General features: G+C 53.2%; 1 protein-coding gene across 1 annotated transcript in view; it reads right to left on the reverse strand.

Moving 5' to 3' along the window:
* The window catches only part of JADE2 (jade family PHD finger 2), an 83,236-nt gene that overhangs the window by 53,938 nt on the left and 11,996 nt on the right, over nt 1–17,302 (reverse strand). The window contains exons 6-7 of the mRNA XM_019473864.1: nt 8,060–8,176; nt 7,662–7,702 (exon numbers count right to left, since the gene is read on the reverse strand). Coding sequence (XP_019329409.1) covers nt 7,662–7,702; nt 8,060–8,176 — 158 coding nt within the window. The remainder of the gene's footprint in view (nt 1–7,661; nt 7,703–8,059; nt 8,177–17,302) is intronic.

Genomic DNA, 17,302 nt, shown 5'->3' on the forward strand with positions numbered 1-17,302 from the left:
CGTGATGGAGTGAGATGCGGAGGCTCCCGAGGCTGTACCAAACCGGAGTCCGCCCTGAGAGCCGTAAACCTCGTTACGGAGCAGCAGGAATCGAGCCCGCTCGTTCTATACATTTACTGCTGAAATACACTTGACTTTCTGTGTGCTTGATCCAGTATAAACCACAGGCATCCACTGGGAGGATTAGCAAACATTTAAAATAAAAGTCCAAGTGGCTCGGTACTAGGCAAGAACAGCCTGGATTAACATGTTTCCCGTAGCAAAATAATGAAGGTGAGGACTTGCTGAAAGCCCCCACAAGAACTTGTCAAGCAGACTGTAAAACAGAAACGATTACAAGTAACAGACAGAGTAAATCACACTTACTCCTTCACAAAGCACTCACAGGCACTGGGCACAAACTAACAACCCTCTACAGCGCTGATACCACCTTTTGCGCTGCCCAGACCCTCTGAGCCACTGAACCGCTGCTGCCGCAGGGGCGATTCACCCCATCCTAAATCAGGTATCTAAAAGACTGGCAGGACAGACCACCCCGCAAACAACCCATCCCTCCCCGCTGCTGGCAGGGACAAGGGCTGCCTGAGCAGATCCGACTGGAAACCTCCCTTTCCCAGCGGCAGAGCTGCAGAGGGAACTCACTGATGTTACATCACTGGGGTTTTTTTTGCTGTCCTTGATCAGTGCTACTGGCATGAGTGCTGCCGGGGACCCGCAGCTCAGCCCGGCCACCCTCGCCGCGGCCAGGCGTCACTGCAGGGGTCCCCGGAGCGCACGGAGCGTGCAGGCAGCAAGCTTTCCTCTCCCCGCGCTCCCATGTCCCAGGGCTTATGATCTAAACATTTAGGCCTAGGGCGGTTGGGATTTTTATTTCTTTTGATCAGAGAAGAGTCTCAGATCTTGAAAGGGAAGCGTACACGTATTTCTGAAGCATACCAGAATCCAGGCATATTTAAGGGCAGGCAGCCACAGAATGGGGATAACTGACCCAAGAAATAGCCCTTTGTAAAATCGCCAGCGTGCCATCTGCAAGCCCCAAACTCACACGTTTTTCATGATGAGCTGGAGGGAAGGAAAAAAAAAAAAAAGAAAGGGGGAAAAAAAAAAAAAAAAAAAAAAAAAAAAAAAAAAAAAAAAAAAAAAAAAAAGGGGAAAAAAAAAAAAAGGATCATTTTCAAAAAAAAAAAAAAGCTCTGCTCCAAAAGATACACAAACTGCTGCAGAATCCTGCCTGCCCCTTCTGCAGCAAAGCCCAAGGGAAGCTGCTGATGAGTCAACAGCCAGCCTGCGTCGCCGACCGAGGAAAGGAAGTCCAATCTCAACACTCGAGAACAAAGTGTGCTGGTTCATACCGTACATGCTGAGAACGAAGCCTCAGAAAGCCCTCCCCGGGTTGGGAGCCATGCTGCTGCAAGGATACAGCCTGGCCGCCATCCAGGGCTCCCGCTGCACGTGGAGGAAGAGGGAGAGGAGAAGTCCAGGCATTGCTGGGACATTTGCATCGTGCCGCCCCGCTGCCGGGCCAGCCTGGCCGCAGCTCCTCAGTGCTACCACGCTCCACACCGCGGCAGAGATTGCTCCCGGCGTTATTTTCTCCCTTCGCTGGAATCGCTCCCTCCCTGTGCTGGGTGTTCTGGATGTGGCATCCAGCCCCGCCGGGATGAGCCAAGGTGTCCACTCACCGGGAGCAGAAGGGAAGAAGGGCAGGGATGTGCCCCAGTCTTATACCCTTTCCTAGTGCACCAGTTAATTCTCCTCCCCGCCCCAGTACACTCATCTCCAATGCTGTCGCCCGCTAGCAGACCCGCTCTGCGTGCCTCCTCTTGCTCCCTTTTGCAATGATGCTGGTATCGCAAAACCATGACATGAACATCCCTGCCAACAACTCTGCACCCTCTCAAAGAACTGCTGGACCTCCTGGAGATGTTGGGGCAACTCCTTATGGGACTGGAGTCCACTAAAGAGCAACACAGCTCGAAGGAGATGAGTGCCGGGCAGCCCCACATCGCGATCCGGGCACAGCCAGCCCCGCACCACTTCGATACATGCCCAGCAGCACAGCAACGACCTGCTTTACTTGCGTTGAGTGGCTCCTGGAGGACAGGGGACAGAGGGGACCCGAGGGAGGACAGGACAGTGACACAAACACCGTGCCACCGTGGCAGACGGCGTTTGCGCTGGTGCCACCGCCATCGCCGAGTTGGTACTGGCAGAGGTTGTGCCTTCCTGTCGCCACAGCGCTTTCTGTTTTCTGTTAAAACAGGGCCACAGCAACGACGCAAGTATAGATCTGCAACACCAAGAATATCTGGGAAGCCTGCCAGCAAGAAGCAGCCTTCCTGCTCGTCCTCCCGCTGTGTGCAAATTCACAGGAAACAGAATCTACAGCACATACTAATGTGGCTTAATGCGAGATCCAAGAGCCACCTCTAGATCCTGCCTGCATCCCTGTCAGCCTGGGGAAGGAGCCGCGTGCCAAAAATGTTAAATCATTAAATAAAGGAGGAATCAAAGCCCGTATAGGTGCATAAAATCGCACATAGGTGCCACTGCTTTATGGACTGATGCTCTCTGCTGAGCGAGCTCAACTTGCCACCCTGCACAGCACTGGCATCGCCGCCAGTGGGTAGGGACAAGCCCGGGTCAGGTCCCTGTACACCCGCCCTGCAAAAAGGGCTTCACAGCCTCCTACAAGCATCCATGGCAAACCAGCAAGGCCCACTTTCCTCTTGGGTGTATCACGGTGTGACTCCGGGAAGACAAGCTCATCTAAAGCGTCTCTTTCCTATTTACAACAGGAGTGGTACCCGCAGCCCCGACGCTCCGAGACTCTTGCAATAACTCCTCCTGCTACTTTACCTTGTGTAATCCTTAAACTCAGGCTGTGCTGAGACGCTCCAACATTGCATCCAGCACCCAACTGTGCCCCCACACTAGACTGGGATCTCATACCTGGCTCTACCACTGACTCACAGTAGAAATCTCCGTGCCTCAGTTTACCCATTTATAAATAAAGGCAGAGGTCATGCGGGAGCTGTAAGGCTCATCTCTGGTTCTGGAAAGCCTGTGGAGATCCTTTGGCTACGGGCTCTACCAGAGGTGGGATGTACTGTCATCACTGGGATGTACTGTCATCACTGGGATGTAGTGCCATCACCACCCACATCCCAGGGCGGGTGGCCTGGAGACGCGCGGGCAGAGGATGCCAGCCTGCCGCTCCCTGCCTCTGAGAAGGGAAACTCGCCTCGACTCCTCATTCCCCTGCTCTCATCCGACTGCAAGCGGCTTTTCTTGCCACGCCGGGGCCCTTCAAGCTTTGGGCAATTCTCAGGCGTGTTACTGTACAAAATAAAACCCTTTTCAGTAGCGATGAGCCAGAAATGATTGTGGAGAGGAAACAGCTGATCTCCTGCGCTGCCTGATAACCCTGGTGTGCGGGTGGCCATCGGCAGCATCTGTGCCTCCCGGGACACCAAGCCAAGAGATGCTGCACCTCTTCCCCCACCGCTTTCCTCGCAACTGCACTGCGATTTGCGCTAACCTAGAAAGGACCCTCGAGTTTAAGGTGGCTCTTAGTGGAGGCATTTTGAGATGGCGGCTTTCTGGGGAAAGCATTCCTTAAAATACAGCTCTTTCCTTCTGCCTCACCCCCAGCTTTTGACATTTTAGAGCTCCAGAAAAATAAAATGTTTCAAAAATCTAATTTTCAGCTTTGGAGACACAAAACCTAGAGGCAGGCTGCGGGTAGGAAGAGCTGGTTTCCAAGCGCCCAGGCAGGAGATGAAAAGAGCAGCAGCGGCTGCGTACAAGGCACCTTTCGGAGGGCGAGATCCATCTCTGCAGTGGGAAGCAACTCTCGCACCCTCCACAGCAAAATCTGCTCGCTGCCGATCGCTCAGCCCAGGAACCAGACCCCTGGGGTCGCAGGATGATGGGCTGAGTATTATTTTGCAGGCAGTGCTTGCCCGCTCTCCAGCTCCCGGGGCTCTAGTAGCTTCTCCCCCCCTGCCTCCCTCTAGGAATTTCACATGGAAATGGCTGTCAGGAGTGACAAAATTAGGACTGGATTACCACGGGCATCTGTCCCCTGCTGCGGCAAACCTAAGGGCAGGATACTCTGTCACACCCCTGCGTTACACCTTTGAGATGGGGGGGGAAAGCAAAACGCTGCCCCGACAGCGAGGAAGAGCGGCAGCTGCTGGGCTCCAAATTTCCCAGTCTAGGAAAAAATCAGCGCTGGGATTTTTTTCAGCAGAGAAAGGAATTTGGATTGCTGACATCCGACACAGGGAGGATCCGTTAGGTTAATGTGAAATTTTTTGTTTGAGTAGGGAAAAAGGAAAGTTTGGAAGTAAAGGGGGAAACTGGTGCAGAGCCCACGGGGCAGCAGCCGCAGGGTGGTAGCGAAAGCAGCAGCTCAGATGGGACCAGCGAGATACCCGCTCGCTGCTGCCAGGATGGAGACAGAGGCAAATTAAAGCAATTAAACTAGGGAGGTAAATGGAGTTGTAAGGCCTTTAAAGGCTGCTCTCTTTAGGCAGATGAAATATAGTCATCTATTGTGAAAAAATACTTGACATTTCTCCGAAGGAGGGCAAGCTGCAAGAGGGAGTTGTCTAACACTGGAGATACGAAAGGGACTGCAGTCTTCATCTGTCCTTGGCAGTCCGAACGCTGCTCCCTCCATCTCCGACTCTCACATCGGTGACCCAAGTGAGAAAACGTTGAGGATGCTATCGGAGGGAGAACTGCTCGGGAGGAGCACGCCCGTCTCTGCTGTGCCTTCTGGTGTGCATGTGGAGAGATGCCGTCCTGATTAAAAAAAATCTGGCAGTGTCACCACTTGTCCCCCTGGGACGTGCATCGTGGCCACAAACCAGGTGCAACCATTAATGCTGCTGTAAAATGAGCTCTTCATTCCACTCACATCGCACTAGCGAAGGCAAAATATCTTGAACAGGCTTCAGTCTGAGGACAAAGCCCTTCAGGCCATGCTCGCTGCCTTGCCAGCAAAGAGAGATGGTTCAGGCAGATGAGACATGGTGCAGGACAGACAGATGGAGCAACAAGAGAGGAAAGACCTCTGAGGAAGCTAAGGTTGTGGGTAAACAGCACGATCCCGCGGCAGCCCGGGAGGAGCAGCCTGGGATGAGCGGGGCACATCGCAACCCAGAGGGGCTGCAGAAATCCACCTGGGATTAGCTGAGAGTGATGGAACCACTAACGAGTATCTTTGAGAGGTCACAGAGAATAGGTCAGATTTCAGAAGATGACACGCATTACCTGCCTTTAAAAATAAAACTCAGGGAAAACCACTGAAGCACATAAATAAGCAATCTATATGAACGCACGCAGAAAATAACACGGGATAAGAACCATCCGACATGGGTTGGGACCTCTGCGGTGGGTGGATAGGAGAGGAGCAGATGGGACCCACCTTGACTTAGCAAGGCTTCAACGCTACCTATCAGGAGATGCTCCCCAGTGCCTGTGGGCTGTGCCAAGACCTCTGCAGGGCCAGGCTTCCTCGCGCAGACACGGGGTACGCTTGCTCAGTCTGCTGAGTTTAACTCTGATGAAGGGGAGGTCACAAACTCTCTGGAGAGCAAGGCTTGAACTCAAAATGCTGTTGAGGAATTGAAGAAAGAGCTGGAACTACTGCAAGAGGCAATTCATCAAGGATTACGGAATAGCACGGAACTTGAGAATAATCAAGTGAGCAAAATAACCCCCAAGGATTAGGAAATTCTTCAGAGGAGGATCTGATGGTGGAAGTGAAACCCAAGCTCAAGGTGAGTGGGCAGCACCAGGCTGTGGTGGGGTGTCTGATGTCCCCTCCAAAGCCCGTGGGCATGTCCCTGTGGTGACATGGGCAAAACCAGGGGAAGCCTGGAAGGCGGTGACAAAAACGTTCACAACTCCAGAAAACACCACCTTTGATGGAAGCTTAAAATGAATGGATCTGTTCAGTCTAGAGGAGAGAGGACTGAGGAGACATGATAGAGGTCCAAAAAAATGTGAAAGGTATTGGAAAAGGGCTGGTGCCGGAGCGGGACAAGGTGGGATGAGGACCTGGGGGGGACGACCTGCACCAGGCATCACTTTAGGAGGATCCCTGCATGGGAGCAGGCAGCACCAGCAGAGCTGCTCCGGGGACCCCCGGAAAGCAAGAGCTTAGGGAAAAGCAGAAGGGCACGTCTGCAGCCTGCCCCACACCCTGGCAGCCCCCTGCTCAGAGGTCTGGGATGCAAAACCCCACCCGATGGAACACCGGGAAGCAGCGCCCGTGGGCAGCCCGGCAGCCCGCTGTTCAGGATGGCTTTACACGTGCACCGCCAGCCCAGGCAGCGCCGAGCTATCACTTTTCAGCTGGAAATAGCACCGGCACGAGCCCTCAGCTGGGGAGCAGAGCACTTGCAAGTCCAGACTGCGGTTAGCTATCAAAGACAACTAAAAAAAGATATTCTACACATAGGGGTTTTTTTTTCCCTCTCTTTTTTTGGTATCGTTCCCCCCCCCCCCAAGGATTAAATCAACTCAACAGCCCCCTTTACAACTTCCCTTTTGATGTGTTCAGACTCATTAAAGTTTCATTTCTTTCTCTGTTTTCCCCGGGGGAGGAGGGGGAGCATACACAAAGTTTACTTCAGAAGCGAGGTCGGCAGCTGCAGCAGCAGCTGCTGTTGCTGTGGGACAAGCGGAGTCTCCGCTGGGCTTCGCACCCTGCCCAAATCCCTCGGCAAAACACATCCTCCCGCAGCCGCCCCGCTCCCACGCGCAGCCCCAGCATCACGCCGGCACGATGCTTTCGCGAGTGCTTTCGCAGGATGCACGCCCAGGGTCGCGTGTCACAAAGTGAGCAGCGCGAGAGCTGCAAAGCTCCTGCAAACCCTGAGAGTTCTGGGGTCTGACCCTGCGAGTTTTCAGGTCCGACCCTGTTTGTTTTGGGGTCCTTTCCTGACCCGCCTGGTTCCCCCCACCGGCAGCACCAGCCTTTTCCCCGCAGCTTCGGCCGTCGCCCTGGGATAATCCCCCGCGCACAGCGAACGGGTAGCAGCTCCCCCACGTTTCTTTTCTGCTTGAGCAGCTGTTTAAATGTCTATTTTAAAACTCAGTTCCCTATTTTAAAATAGCTAATGAGACACTGATCTAGGCCGATAGACGTCGTCTCTACAAGGTCCGGGAGATCCTTGTCTATTTGCTGGGCTCCTTTTCCCAAGCCCCAAATCTCGGCATGCCCGTCACGTTTCCAATACTCACAAACAGCTTACATGGTAGAGGGAAGTTTTTAATTTAAGGGCCAACTCCTGCACCCCTGCCGTGAAATACCAGCGGTACAGCCACGTGTTTCTAGATGGAGACACATCAACCAGCCAGGCAGAGGCTGACGTTCTGAGTGGTTTTCTGTTGGTATTTTTTTATCCTCCCTTTGATTTTATCAGGTCTTTTTAAAATTCCCCGACCAAGAGGAGCTGGCCCGCCTGGCACGGCTCCTTGTTACCGCCTGAGAAAAGCCGGGCATGTACGAGAGGGACTTTCAGAAAGCAACTGCCCATGGCAGGGTACGGTGGGAGGTCCCCGTGCATTCCCGTGCATCCCCTTTACATGCTCTCCAAGACGGTGTGCACCCCACCAAGGCAGAGGGGACCCCGCTCGCTTACCTGACCACAGGCTCGGGAATGGCCTCAGCGCTCGCCGGCACCTGGACACCCTTCTCCCACTCCTGCCTCCAGGGAGGACACCCTTCCCACTCCTGCCTCCAGGGATCGGCCAGGACGTAGTACTCGTCAGGGCTCAGCTGGAAGGGGTCAGGGATCTTCATGGCCGTTATCAGATCCGTACGGAAAACCTGTATCGGAAAAAAAACAACCATCCAACAGGCAGGGTGAAGGGGTCTGGCACAGGCTGGGTGCACGCGCGCCTGGGGAGGGTATCCTGGGGAAACGGTCCCCAAGGGACAGCGTGGTGTGTGCGACGGTGTGCACCCCACCAAGGCAGAGGGGACCCCGCTCGCTTACCTGACCACAGGCTCGGGAATGGCCTCAGCGCTCGCCGGCACCTGGACACCCTTCTCCCACTCCTGCCTCCAGGGATCGGCCAGGACGTAGTACTCGTCAGGGCTCAGCTGGAAGGAGTCAGGGATCTTCATGGCCGTTATCAGATCCGTACGGAAAACCTGTATCGGAAAAAAAACAACCATCCAACAGGCAGGGTGAAGGGGTCTGGCACAGGCTGGGTGCACGCGCGCCTGGGGAGGGTATCCTGGGGAAACGGTCCCCAAGGGACAGCGTGGTGTGTGCCTGTGTCCCCAACGGCACGGCTTCAGGGTGTACTTTATGTCACCTCCGGGGTGAGGTTTGGGCAGGATTCAGGGAGAACAAGGTGCGCGGGCAGGGGCTGCCCATGCTTGGCCAGGCAGCACCGAGAGCCTGAGCCCCTGCAGCTGCAACCCTTCCGAGGTCCCCCAGCCCAGGCAGACGTGAAATCCAGCTGCAGGGCGCAACCTCGGCCAAGACACGGACTGAAAATTAGTATTAAACTAAAGAAATGACAGGTTGCTTTCTCTTAGGGGATCAATGTTTTAACATAGCCACACGAATATCTCCTCCGAACGCCAAGGGACGTACAGCAACTGGGCTTCTCCACATTCAGACTTGCTGGGGGAAATGATGCTTGCTTTGTTTTTGGCCTGAATGAAGCTGCGGGAAACACAGCCACCTCACTGCCCCGAGCACCTTCATGTCCCCATTGCATCACCTCACTGTCCCGAGCGGGGACAGCCGAAAGCAGAAGGTATCCCATCGGGGCTCGATTGCTCCAGTGGTGATTGCACACTGAGGAGCAAAAGGCAAAATAAAGGCAGGCTGGGTTACGCTAAGAGCTGGAAAATATCCGACTAAAAGGTGATCTAGGTGCCTGCTTACACATCCACAGCCAAACACATGGCGATTTTTCCTGACCCAATAAACCTCCTGGGAGAACAACACTGGACCCCTCCTCTATGAAAATCCTCCAGCCCCTCAGACAGTGAATGGGCTCGTTCTCCATCTCACTTCTGGCCCTGCAGCGTCTTCCCCCAATACACCACAATGGAAAACTCATTCCAAAAAAATCCCTCATGGTAAATAAGGTTTTCCTTCCAGAGGGTTGCCTGATAGCAATGACTCGAGCAATCCTGCCTCTTGCAGCATAAAAATAAATTGTAAATGAAAATGGATGATTTCTCCTCTCTACCATCTGCTATTAGCTGACATAATAACCGACGGTGCCAGCAATCATGCCTGGACACAATCTCACTCCATCCACCCCATCCCTGCTACTTCTGCATTACCTTCTGCGGGGCCGGGACAGATCAGGGGTTTTCTTCAGACGCTGTTTAATCTGTTCGCAGAGCCTATTCTCCAAATGAGCACTGCTTTGTCAGAACCACAATAAACGATACAACATGGTTTTACACTTTCGATACAAAGATAACGCGCTTTGGAGAGCATTTGGGAAACAAAATCGGCTGAGATGCCGGAAACTAGACATTAACTAAGACCACTGAGACCAGTATTTAGGTCAGTTTGTTTAATCCTCAAGAGTCTCAGCTGCTAACCCAATTAGAGTTAAATACAATACATAAACAACCTTTTCTATGCTGGGACCTCTTTGAATTTTACTGGTACCTTCCTCCTGATGCATCTGCTTGGAGCCATTTTTGACTACGTCTATATAAACCTGATTTGAGTTGGCCAGACACAGGCTCAGCACATCCTTCAATAAACATAATTAACAGCCTACATATTACAGACAGAATTAGGCTCAGTTTGAGAAAGATCAGGTTCCTTTAAGTCTCTAAGTGCTACAAATGCACGGTTACAGACGCCACAGTAACCTTTTAATAAGCTGCCAGTGTGGGAAATTTAAAAAAAAAAAAAAATTAAGATAGAAGATGTCATAGTCCTTCCAGTGCTACGTGTCTGCGTACCAAAACAAGCCAAGTAACCCTACTGTAGCTCGTTTTCTAAAACACAGTGTACAAATACGCCCCGTTCTTGACACCCCTGCATTGCCAGGGTCACAACTCGGGCAAACGGTGTCTCCGTTACCCAGTTTCAATGCCCATCTCCGATGAGAACAACACAAACCCGAGCGAGCCTCCCCGCGTCGGACCGCTCTGCTTTGGTGGACAAGATGCTCCCTCCTGCGTGGACCACGCGTGGTCAAGGGCAGCATCGGGGGCCGGTGCCACCTCCCTGCTCCGGCCACCAGCACCGGGGCAGGAGCGTCGCAGCACGTCTACGCCGCTCCATTTGCAAAACTGTTATAGAAAACACTATTTTGGAGACACTCGCTCTCGGGATTCGTGGGCAAAGCCAGGTAGGAATGGTTTCCAAAGGTGCTGGGCACCCAACAGGTTTTCAAAACTCCCCGGACTGGACCCTACTGACTCAGTTGCCTCCTGAGGACACCCCCCTCAATGCAGCAGGGTGCAGGAGCATGGCATCACCCTTTCATGGCATGCAAATATACACAATTCCTCCATGAACCTACCCAGCGTGGTGCTGGCAGCGGAGGCAGAGCCCTGCAGGCAGCACAGGGCAGCAGGCAGCAGGCGTGCTCGTGCTCCCACTGCAGGGCACACGACCTGGCAGCCAGCGCAGAAGCAGCGATGGGGGATGTGGGACTGCCCTTTCCAGGGCAACTGGTCCCCAGAAAAGTCCAGCTGTGTTGTTAACCTGCCCCGAGAGGTCTCCCCCCTCCCTGGGGCGCTGGCACCCACCGCAGCAGCACCCTTTCCAGAGCATTACCCCAAACAAGGATCCCCACTTTCTTTTGCAAAGGCAGCACCAGGCGACAGCCTGAGAGGTGACGGGTCCCATCACTTCGAGGCAACACCAGGGGTGGGCAGCCAGAGCGGATTTATGTCCACGCCTGGCCCACCACCTTCCTCCTGCCGATGAAGAGGGAGATGGAGGAGCCTGCACCGACATGCCCCGCATCGTGCAACCAGCCTGGGGAGCAGCTGGCAGCGCGGTTGGGGAGCCTTGGTCCCCCCCCAAGGGCTGCCATCCACGGGCGGGAAATAAAATGGCTCCATCCGATCCTCATGTCAGAAACTAAACACATTGCACTTTGCATATAGCTATTACTTAGATAATTTCTTTAGCGCTCTCAGCTGCTTGCTGGGGTCGTGGCTTCGGCGGTCCAGGCACCCCAGCAGCATCTCACAGGCAGCTGGCCGTGCATCCCACGCGGCTCGCCACTGCTCTGAACCAGCAGGACCAGCTTCACCAATGCTTCGCAACATCCTCAGCAGATGCAAAACCCTCCGGCAACCCACCGCATCTACCTCACAGCCTCCATGTTGGAAAACACAGCAACGGGATCAGCCCTTGGTATAATTTCTCCCCTCTGCACGGTGTGGATCCCAGGCTCATGTTTTTCTGCATTAAGTCTTCCCCAAATTCATCCCTTCTGGCTTTTCAGCTCACATCAGCGTAGAAGCTTAGTTTTAATTTTAAGCCAAATAAGCACGATTGTATCTATTTCCCTGAAGATGATAAGGCACATCGCAGGCTGGATTTGCAATCTCACTACTTCATTTATTTAGTCCTTCTTGGAAAACAGATAAGCTCACCCATCCAACGGCAGCACACACGCCCGCACTTTATCACAGCGATGCCTCTGTCTTTTCATGAAGAACTGGAAATGCTCAAATTATTAACTATCAAAGCAGAACACTTTAGAAATGATAGAATGGCACAGAAATTGTAAAGGAAAGCAGATCAGTTGTCTGGAAATCTCCCAACAGCTAATACACTCAAATTGTAATCTAAATGTCTTTTTGTTTTGAATTGTCTGGGATTAGGGTTGGGAAAAGACTCAATTATTCTACTCAAACTCCTCTGAATTATTTATGAAAACCAAATAAAGGATAAATTGGGCACTGACGAACCGAGGACCTGGTGGTGAAGAGGAAGTTGGGTACCAGAAAACAAGCAATTTTCCCTCAATAGGAGTGTTTACTGTTTCTCCCCCGTCCGCAGGAGCTGACAAATTGTCTCCGAGGCCAGGCTGCCCCGCTCCCTGCTCCCCCCGCAGCCCTGGCCAGGCTCCGTCCTCCCTTTCCAACCCAGCAGCAAGATCCAGTTTATTGCCTATTGATCTGCTGGCGATGGGGAAGGCCAAACCAAGACGTGCGCTTTATTACCTCCGCTTGCTCAGGAACCTCAGGCAGGTTTCAGCGATGCTCAGAGATGCATCGCACCGATGCCCAGGGGCCAGCCTCGCCCATGTGTCAGCTTTAAAGACGGGGAAAAAGAACATGAAATTGCAAAATCCCAAGACATTTTTGCCTTTGTACTTCCAAGCCAGAGGGAACAGGAGTCGGGGTCGGCATGCTCGTGCAGCCTCAGAGCCCAGGCAGGAGAAAGGCGCACGGAGAAAACCTCCCTCTCGGTCCCCGCTGATCCCACAGCCGCATGGGTGAGCAACGAGGAGTGTTTCACAGCAGGGCACGGCAAGGAAAAGGAAAAACTACAGGAGGTGTCCAATATTCCCCTGGGAGCTGCAGAGGGAGGGAATCCCCTGACAGGAGCTGCACCTCTCGCTCCCCCTTGCCAGCCCCGGCACCCGCGGCAGGACCATGACTGCACCCCACCACGGGTCCCACTGCACCCACCACTGCCTTCCCACACTGCCCAGAGCAACGGATTATAGCATGCAAAATACAGGTGTCTGTGGATATTACAGAGATGAATAAAGAGTAAGAATTGATAAAAATACTCCTGAAGATACCACTCCTCAGCACAAGTGTACCCAACGAGGCAGCAGCAGCAAACCATCAAGTACTGTATGAAAGCAGCAATCAATGTAGCAGCTTCCTTCACCTCCTCTGCCACTGCCATTCCCAAAGCAGCCCATCGGCCTCATGTCTCGGCTTCCCAGCTGGCTTTCCCTGCTCACATCCATGTTGCTCATACACGAGGTGGCAGGTTAATTCCCAGTGTGATCACACCGACCTCACGTCATGGACCAGGCTCTACCAGAGCAGCTCAAGGAGGACACCGACCTCCCCCAAGCAGCTCAGGCCACCAACACAGAGGTCCTGCTGCTCCAGCTGTCCCACCAGCCATGTGGAGAAGCTGTCTGATCACACACACACAGTCCCATCCAGATCTTTTTGTGTAGGAAACAACTTCTAGGCAATTATTGCTCCCTGGACTGAAAAACTACTGGGCAGTCACAGACTCAAGCTCACCCCTCCTGTTCCAGCACCACCACTGCCAGCCACAGCCTGGTCCTGCGGATCCAACTGCTCCGGGTTGGCTCCGTTTCCAAGGTCTGCAAGCCTTTAAGTTACCGTCAGCACTCACATCTCACTGGCCAGGCAAGCCTGTATTACTGATCTCTACTATTTCCCCATCCTTTCAGCCCACCAGTTTGCGGTGTTGGACTGAGTGCCTCCCCAGGACAGCCAGTCCTGGCGGTCCAGGAACGTGAAAAGTCACTGGGACACCAAAGCCAACGCATTCCCCAACGATACACCAGTATTTTGTTATTTCTGCAATTTGCTGTTGTGAAGCAAAAGCTGTATCGATTTTATCTCTCAAAAAAAAAAAAAAAAAAATCCCCCCGAGCTAATTAAATATAACACATCTTCCAATTTTCACATCCTAACGTTTCACTCCGCTCCAGCCTGGCGCGGGAAGGATGCTCCTGTGGTTATGGCAGAGACCTGCAAGGCAGGGGTTGGATTCAGTTCCTCCTTCAGCCACACGCGCCTTGTGCATCGGCCGTTCCACCTTGCAGAGGATCTGCTGCTTCACCCGCCAGACGCAGCCATGCTGCGGTTCCCCGCACCCCTGAGACAGCTGCTGGGGCTGCTGGGCATCTCCAGGAGTTCTCGCATGGACCAGCATCAATTTGTCCAACGCTTGGACGACCTCAGAGAGCAACACCTACCCCTGGGAGGAGATGCCATGGCACGCGGTGCCTCGCTGCGATGGGCACGCCGCGATGCATCAGGAACCCTTAGCAAAGGACTCCCAGGCTGTGCCGCTTTGCAGCAGCATTCCTCCTCCTCCTCCGTCTCTCCTCTGCGGCCGACCAGCCCCTCTCCGAGCCTCTCCACCACCTTTCTGTGCAATCCTCGTATCAATTTCCAGGTTCTTTGACTCACTCACAAACCCCTCTAATAAAGTGGCCCGGCAATCTCACCACCATTCAGCTCCCACTTTACGTGCTCTGTCAAGGACTCGGCTTTTCAAGCAACTGCACCGTAGGTCTGAGCCTGCCAATTATCCCCTTAGCCCCAAATACCGACCTGAAAAAACCGAATTCAGATCCCACGGTAACGACTTTCCGCTCGTATGAAACCAGCTCCTGGGCGAGATCCAAAAAGCTCTATCTGTTTTGGGCTTTAAATCGAAACGAAAAGGAACGCTCGTCTAGCGCTGGTTTTAATTAGCTTTTAAAACAGCAGCCAGCCCAGGGACTGCCGTGCAGGATCTGGCGCGGATGATCACACCCGGCAAGGCGGCACGGCCTCGGCATCACCCGACACAGGTACGCAACCGGGGCTGCCGGCTCCAGGCGCCTGCTGCAAACCAGCCCGGGTGAAAACCGGCTCCGAAGGGACCAGGCGGCTCAGCCAAACACAGACGCGCTCCAGCAGGCCAGGTCCCCGCGCACGAGGCTTTCTGAGCCAGCAGGAATTGTGTTACGCATTTTCCCCTGCATCTGCACCCAGCTGACCTTGGGGCTTTTAGACCTTGCTCTTGGGGCAGAGGGAGGACCTTGCTCCCAGTCCCGGAATGGGATGCAATTTTGTTTATATGCAAAAACATCTGTATCCCTGAAAAGTTTCAGCAAAAAAAAAAAAACCTTTCCAAAGCACTCCACACTGCAGAGCACTGGTACGAAATGTAACAGAAATTAAACCCATCGTTCAAAATCAAGTGCATGCTGGAAAGCGCAACGTGTTGCTAGGGAGAGGGTGGACAGGAGAGGTGGGAAGGGACTGGCCACAGCCTGCATCCGAAGTCTCACATTTTAATCTGTTCCCTCCTATAACCCAACAAACCTGCAATCCTCCCCCGACGCCTTTGCATCCGCCGCAGCGATGCGGGATCTCGCACGGATGACCTCTCCGTAGCGAGCGCAGGCAGCGTGGCGCTCTGAGCATCGCTTTGAAGGACGAGCAGCAGCGGGTCACCGCACAAGGGACGTGGGAGTGCTTTTTGATGCCGACATAATAGGTTTTCTTTAGGTTTTGGTTCAACACTCTTTTTTTCCCCCGACTGCCGTCCTGGCAGCTGTGTCCCATGTACAGCCCCCGGCCGTAACCCCCTTCCTCCATCCACACTGGGACCAGGGGAGTCTCCGGCTGCCTCATTTGCAGGGCTCCCTTCTCGTTTCCAGCCAGCGCTATTAGCCCTTCACCCTCTCAGGCATAAAATTGTTTGTTGTAGCTCATGAGTCACAAGGATTTTGAGAGAAAGAAAACAACGGGAACAATGGGAGCCCTGGGAATAGTTTTTGGTTGTACAAACTGTCTTCGTATCAGCTTGGGCCGGCACCTCCGCGGGTGCAGCCCTCGGCTGCCCAGCCCCGCTCCCCTCCCACCCCCCAGCCCTATTGCCCTGCTGTTATATCACATTTTTCCAGCCCTTTCCACAACGAGATGAGCGGCGATATTCGGTAGCAGGGCTCTGAAACGCAGCAATGCCTGGTGTGTGTTTGTAAGCAGCAATATTATCTGCCTGTGGGGGAAAAAATACTTACTCTCATGTTCATTTGGGAACCAGCCTGCTATCTCTTCATCTAGTCTTGTTTCCTCTCGAAATGCTGAATGTTAAAGATTCAATGAACAACAGAATTTAAAATAGGAACAAGAAGCATTTTTGTCTGGCTCTTCTCAGCATTCGGAAGACAATGGTATTAATCTGTTATCCCCACGCTGGCTTGGGAAAAGTGACAAAGCCACTGCAGTCAAACCTTTCAACAGAGACGGATTTTCTCCTCATCCAGCCCAGTAAAAGCATGTCCAGTCTTGCTTGGCCATACTCATAAAAGCCTTTCTTCAAGCACGGAGAGCCCAGGAACTAAATTCACATTGCACTGGGCCATTATATATCTATTGCAGGGAAAAAAACAAGATCTAATGCACTAAGAATCACTTTTTAGAAGGGAAGCCATGAGGATGATGTTTGTTAAAAGGGTTAAATCCTTGTAATGAGTTCTAAAAAGACATCTTTCAAAACACGGAAGTAATATCTAAACAAGGCAAGCAGAAAATAACGTAAATTGTATAAATTTGTGGCTTCCCCTTCATCTTGAACCCTGCCTGCAGCTGCGGTCCCCTCGCCTCCAGAAAGTCCAGACCGAAGAAGGGCAAGGAGGATGTCCAGTGAGATGAGCAGCACCCGCAGCGGAGAGCTGAGACTGCGCAGGGCTCTTCAGCTTAGAAGAGGGATGGCTGGAGGGGTGTCAGGCAGGTGGTTTGCACAAAAAAGCAGGTTTTTTTTTTCCCCCACAATATATTCTAGCAGTGCAACTCATCGCAGGGTAGTGTTTTGGATCCCAAATAGTTCAGGAGCTAATGACTAACACAGCAGCTAAGGCAGTGACTCAGAGGCAGCATCCGAGGGAGTCCCCAGGCCGCTGATGGCTGGGAGCTGGCAGATAGAACCGGCGACTATCATTACACACTTGCCGCCTTCTTATATTTTCTCCTTAGACACTGACAACTGTTCCCTGTCAGAAACAGGAGAGAGGGCTTGATGACTGCAGTCTAACCAGCGAGGCTTGAGCTCATATCCCCAGCAGCCCTATAGCCGGGGGCAGGATTGCACTAATGCACCACTAAAAGCAGCAGAAATCCATACTTCAGGCACATCTTATTCCCACATTAATCTTGGATGCAGATTCAGCATCCAAGACAGGGAGGACCTGGGCGAGCATCCCCCCTCCCTTCAGCTCCTGGGGCAGGGAGCCCGACCAGCATCTCCTCACAGGGCTCCTCGGCCGGCGGCGCCCGGGGATGGGTACCGGCCACCACGCTCCGTTTGAGGCCAGGTTCAGAGACAAACGAGCTCTGATGAGATTAATTGAAATGACCAGATCGGTGGACTGCTATCACTGCAGATGCAAGAAGCTGCTGGCAGCTGCCCACATCCATCCTCTGCCTACAGGCAAAGGTGGGGCAGGAAAGCCATGCCTATGCCCGGGCCACCATCGGCATCGCACCGGGGCTCTGCCCCGAGGTCTCTGCTGCCCACGCGTGAGGCAGGGGAGGACGACTGTCACCTCTGCA

Source organism: Aptenodytes forsteri, unplaced genomic scaffold, assembly GCF_000699145.1.
Source record: "Aptenodytes forsteri isolate BGI_AS27 unplaced genomic scaffold, ASM69914v1 Scaffold54, whole genome shotgun sequence".
NCBI lineage: Eukaryota > Metazoa > Chordata > Aves > Sphenisciformes > Spheniscidae > Aptenodytes > Aptenodytes forsteri.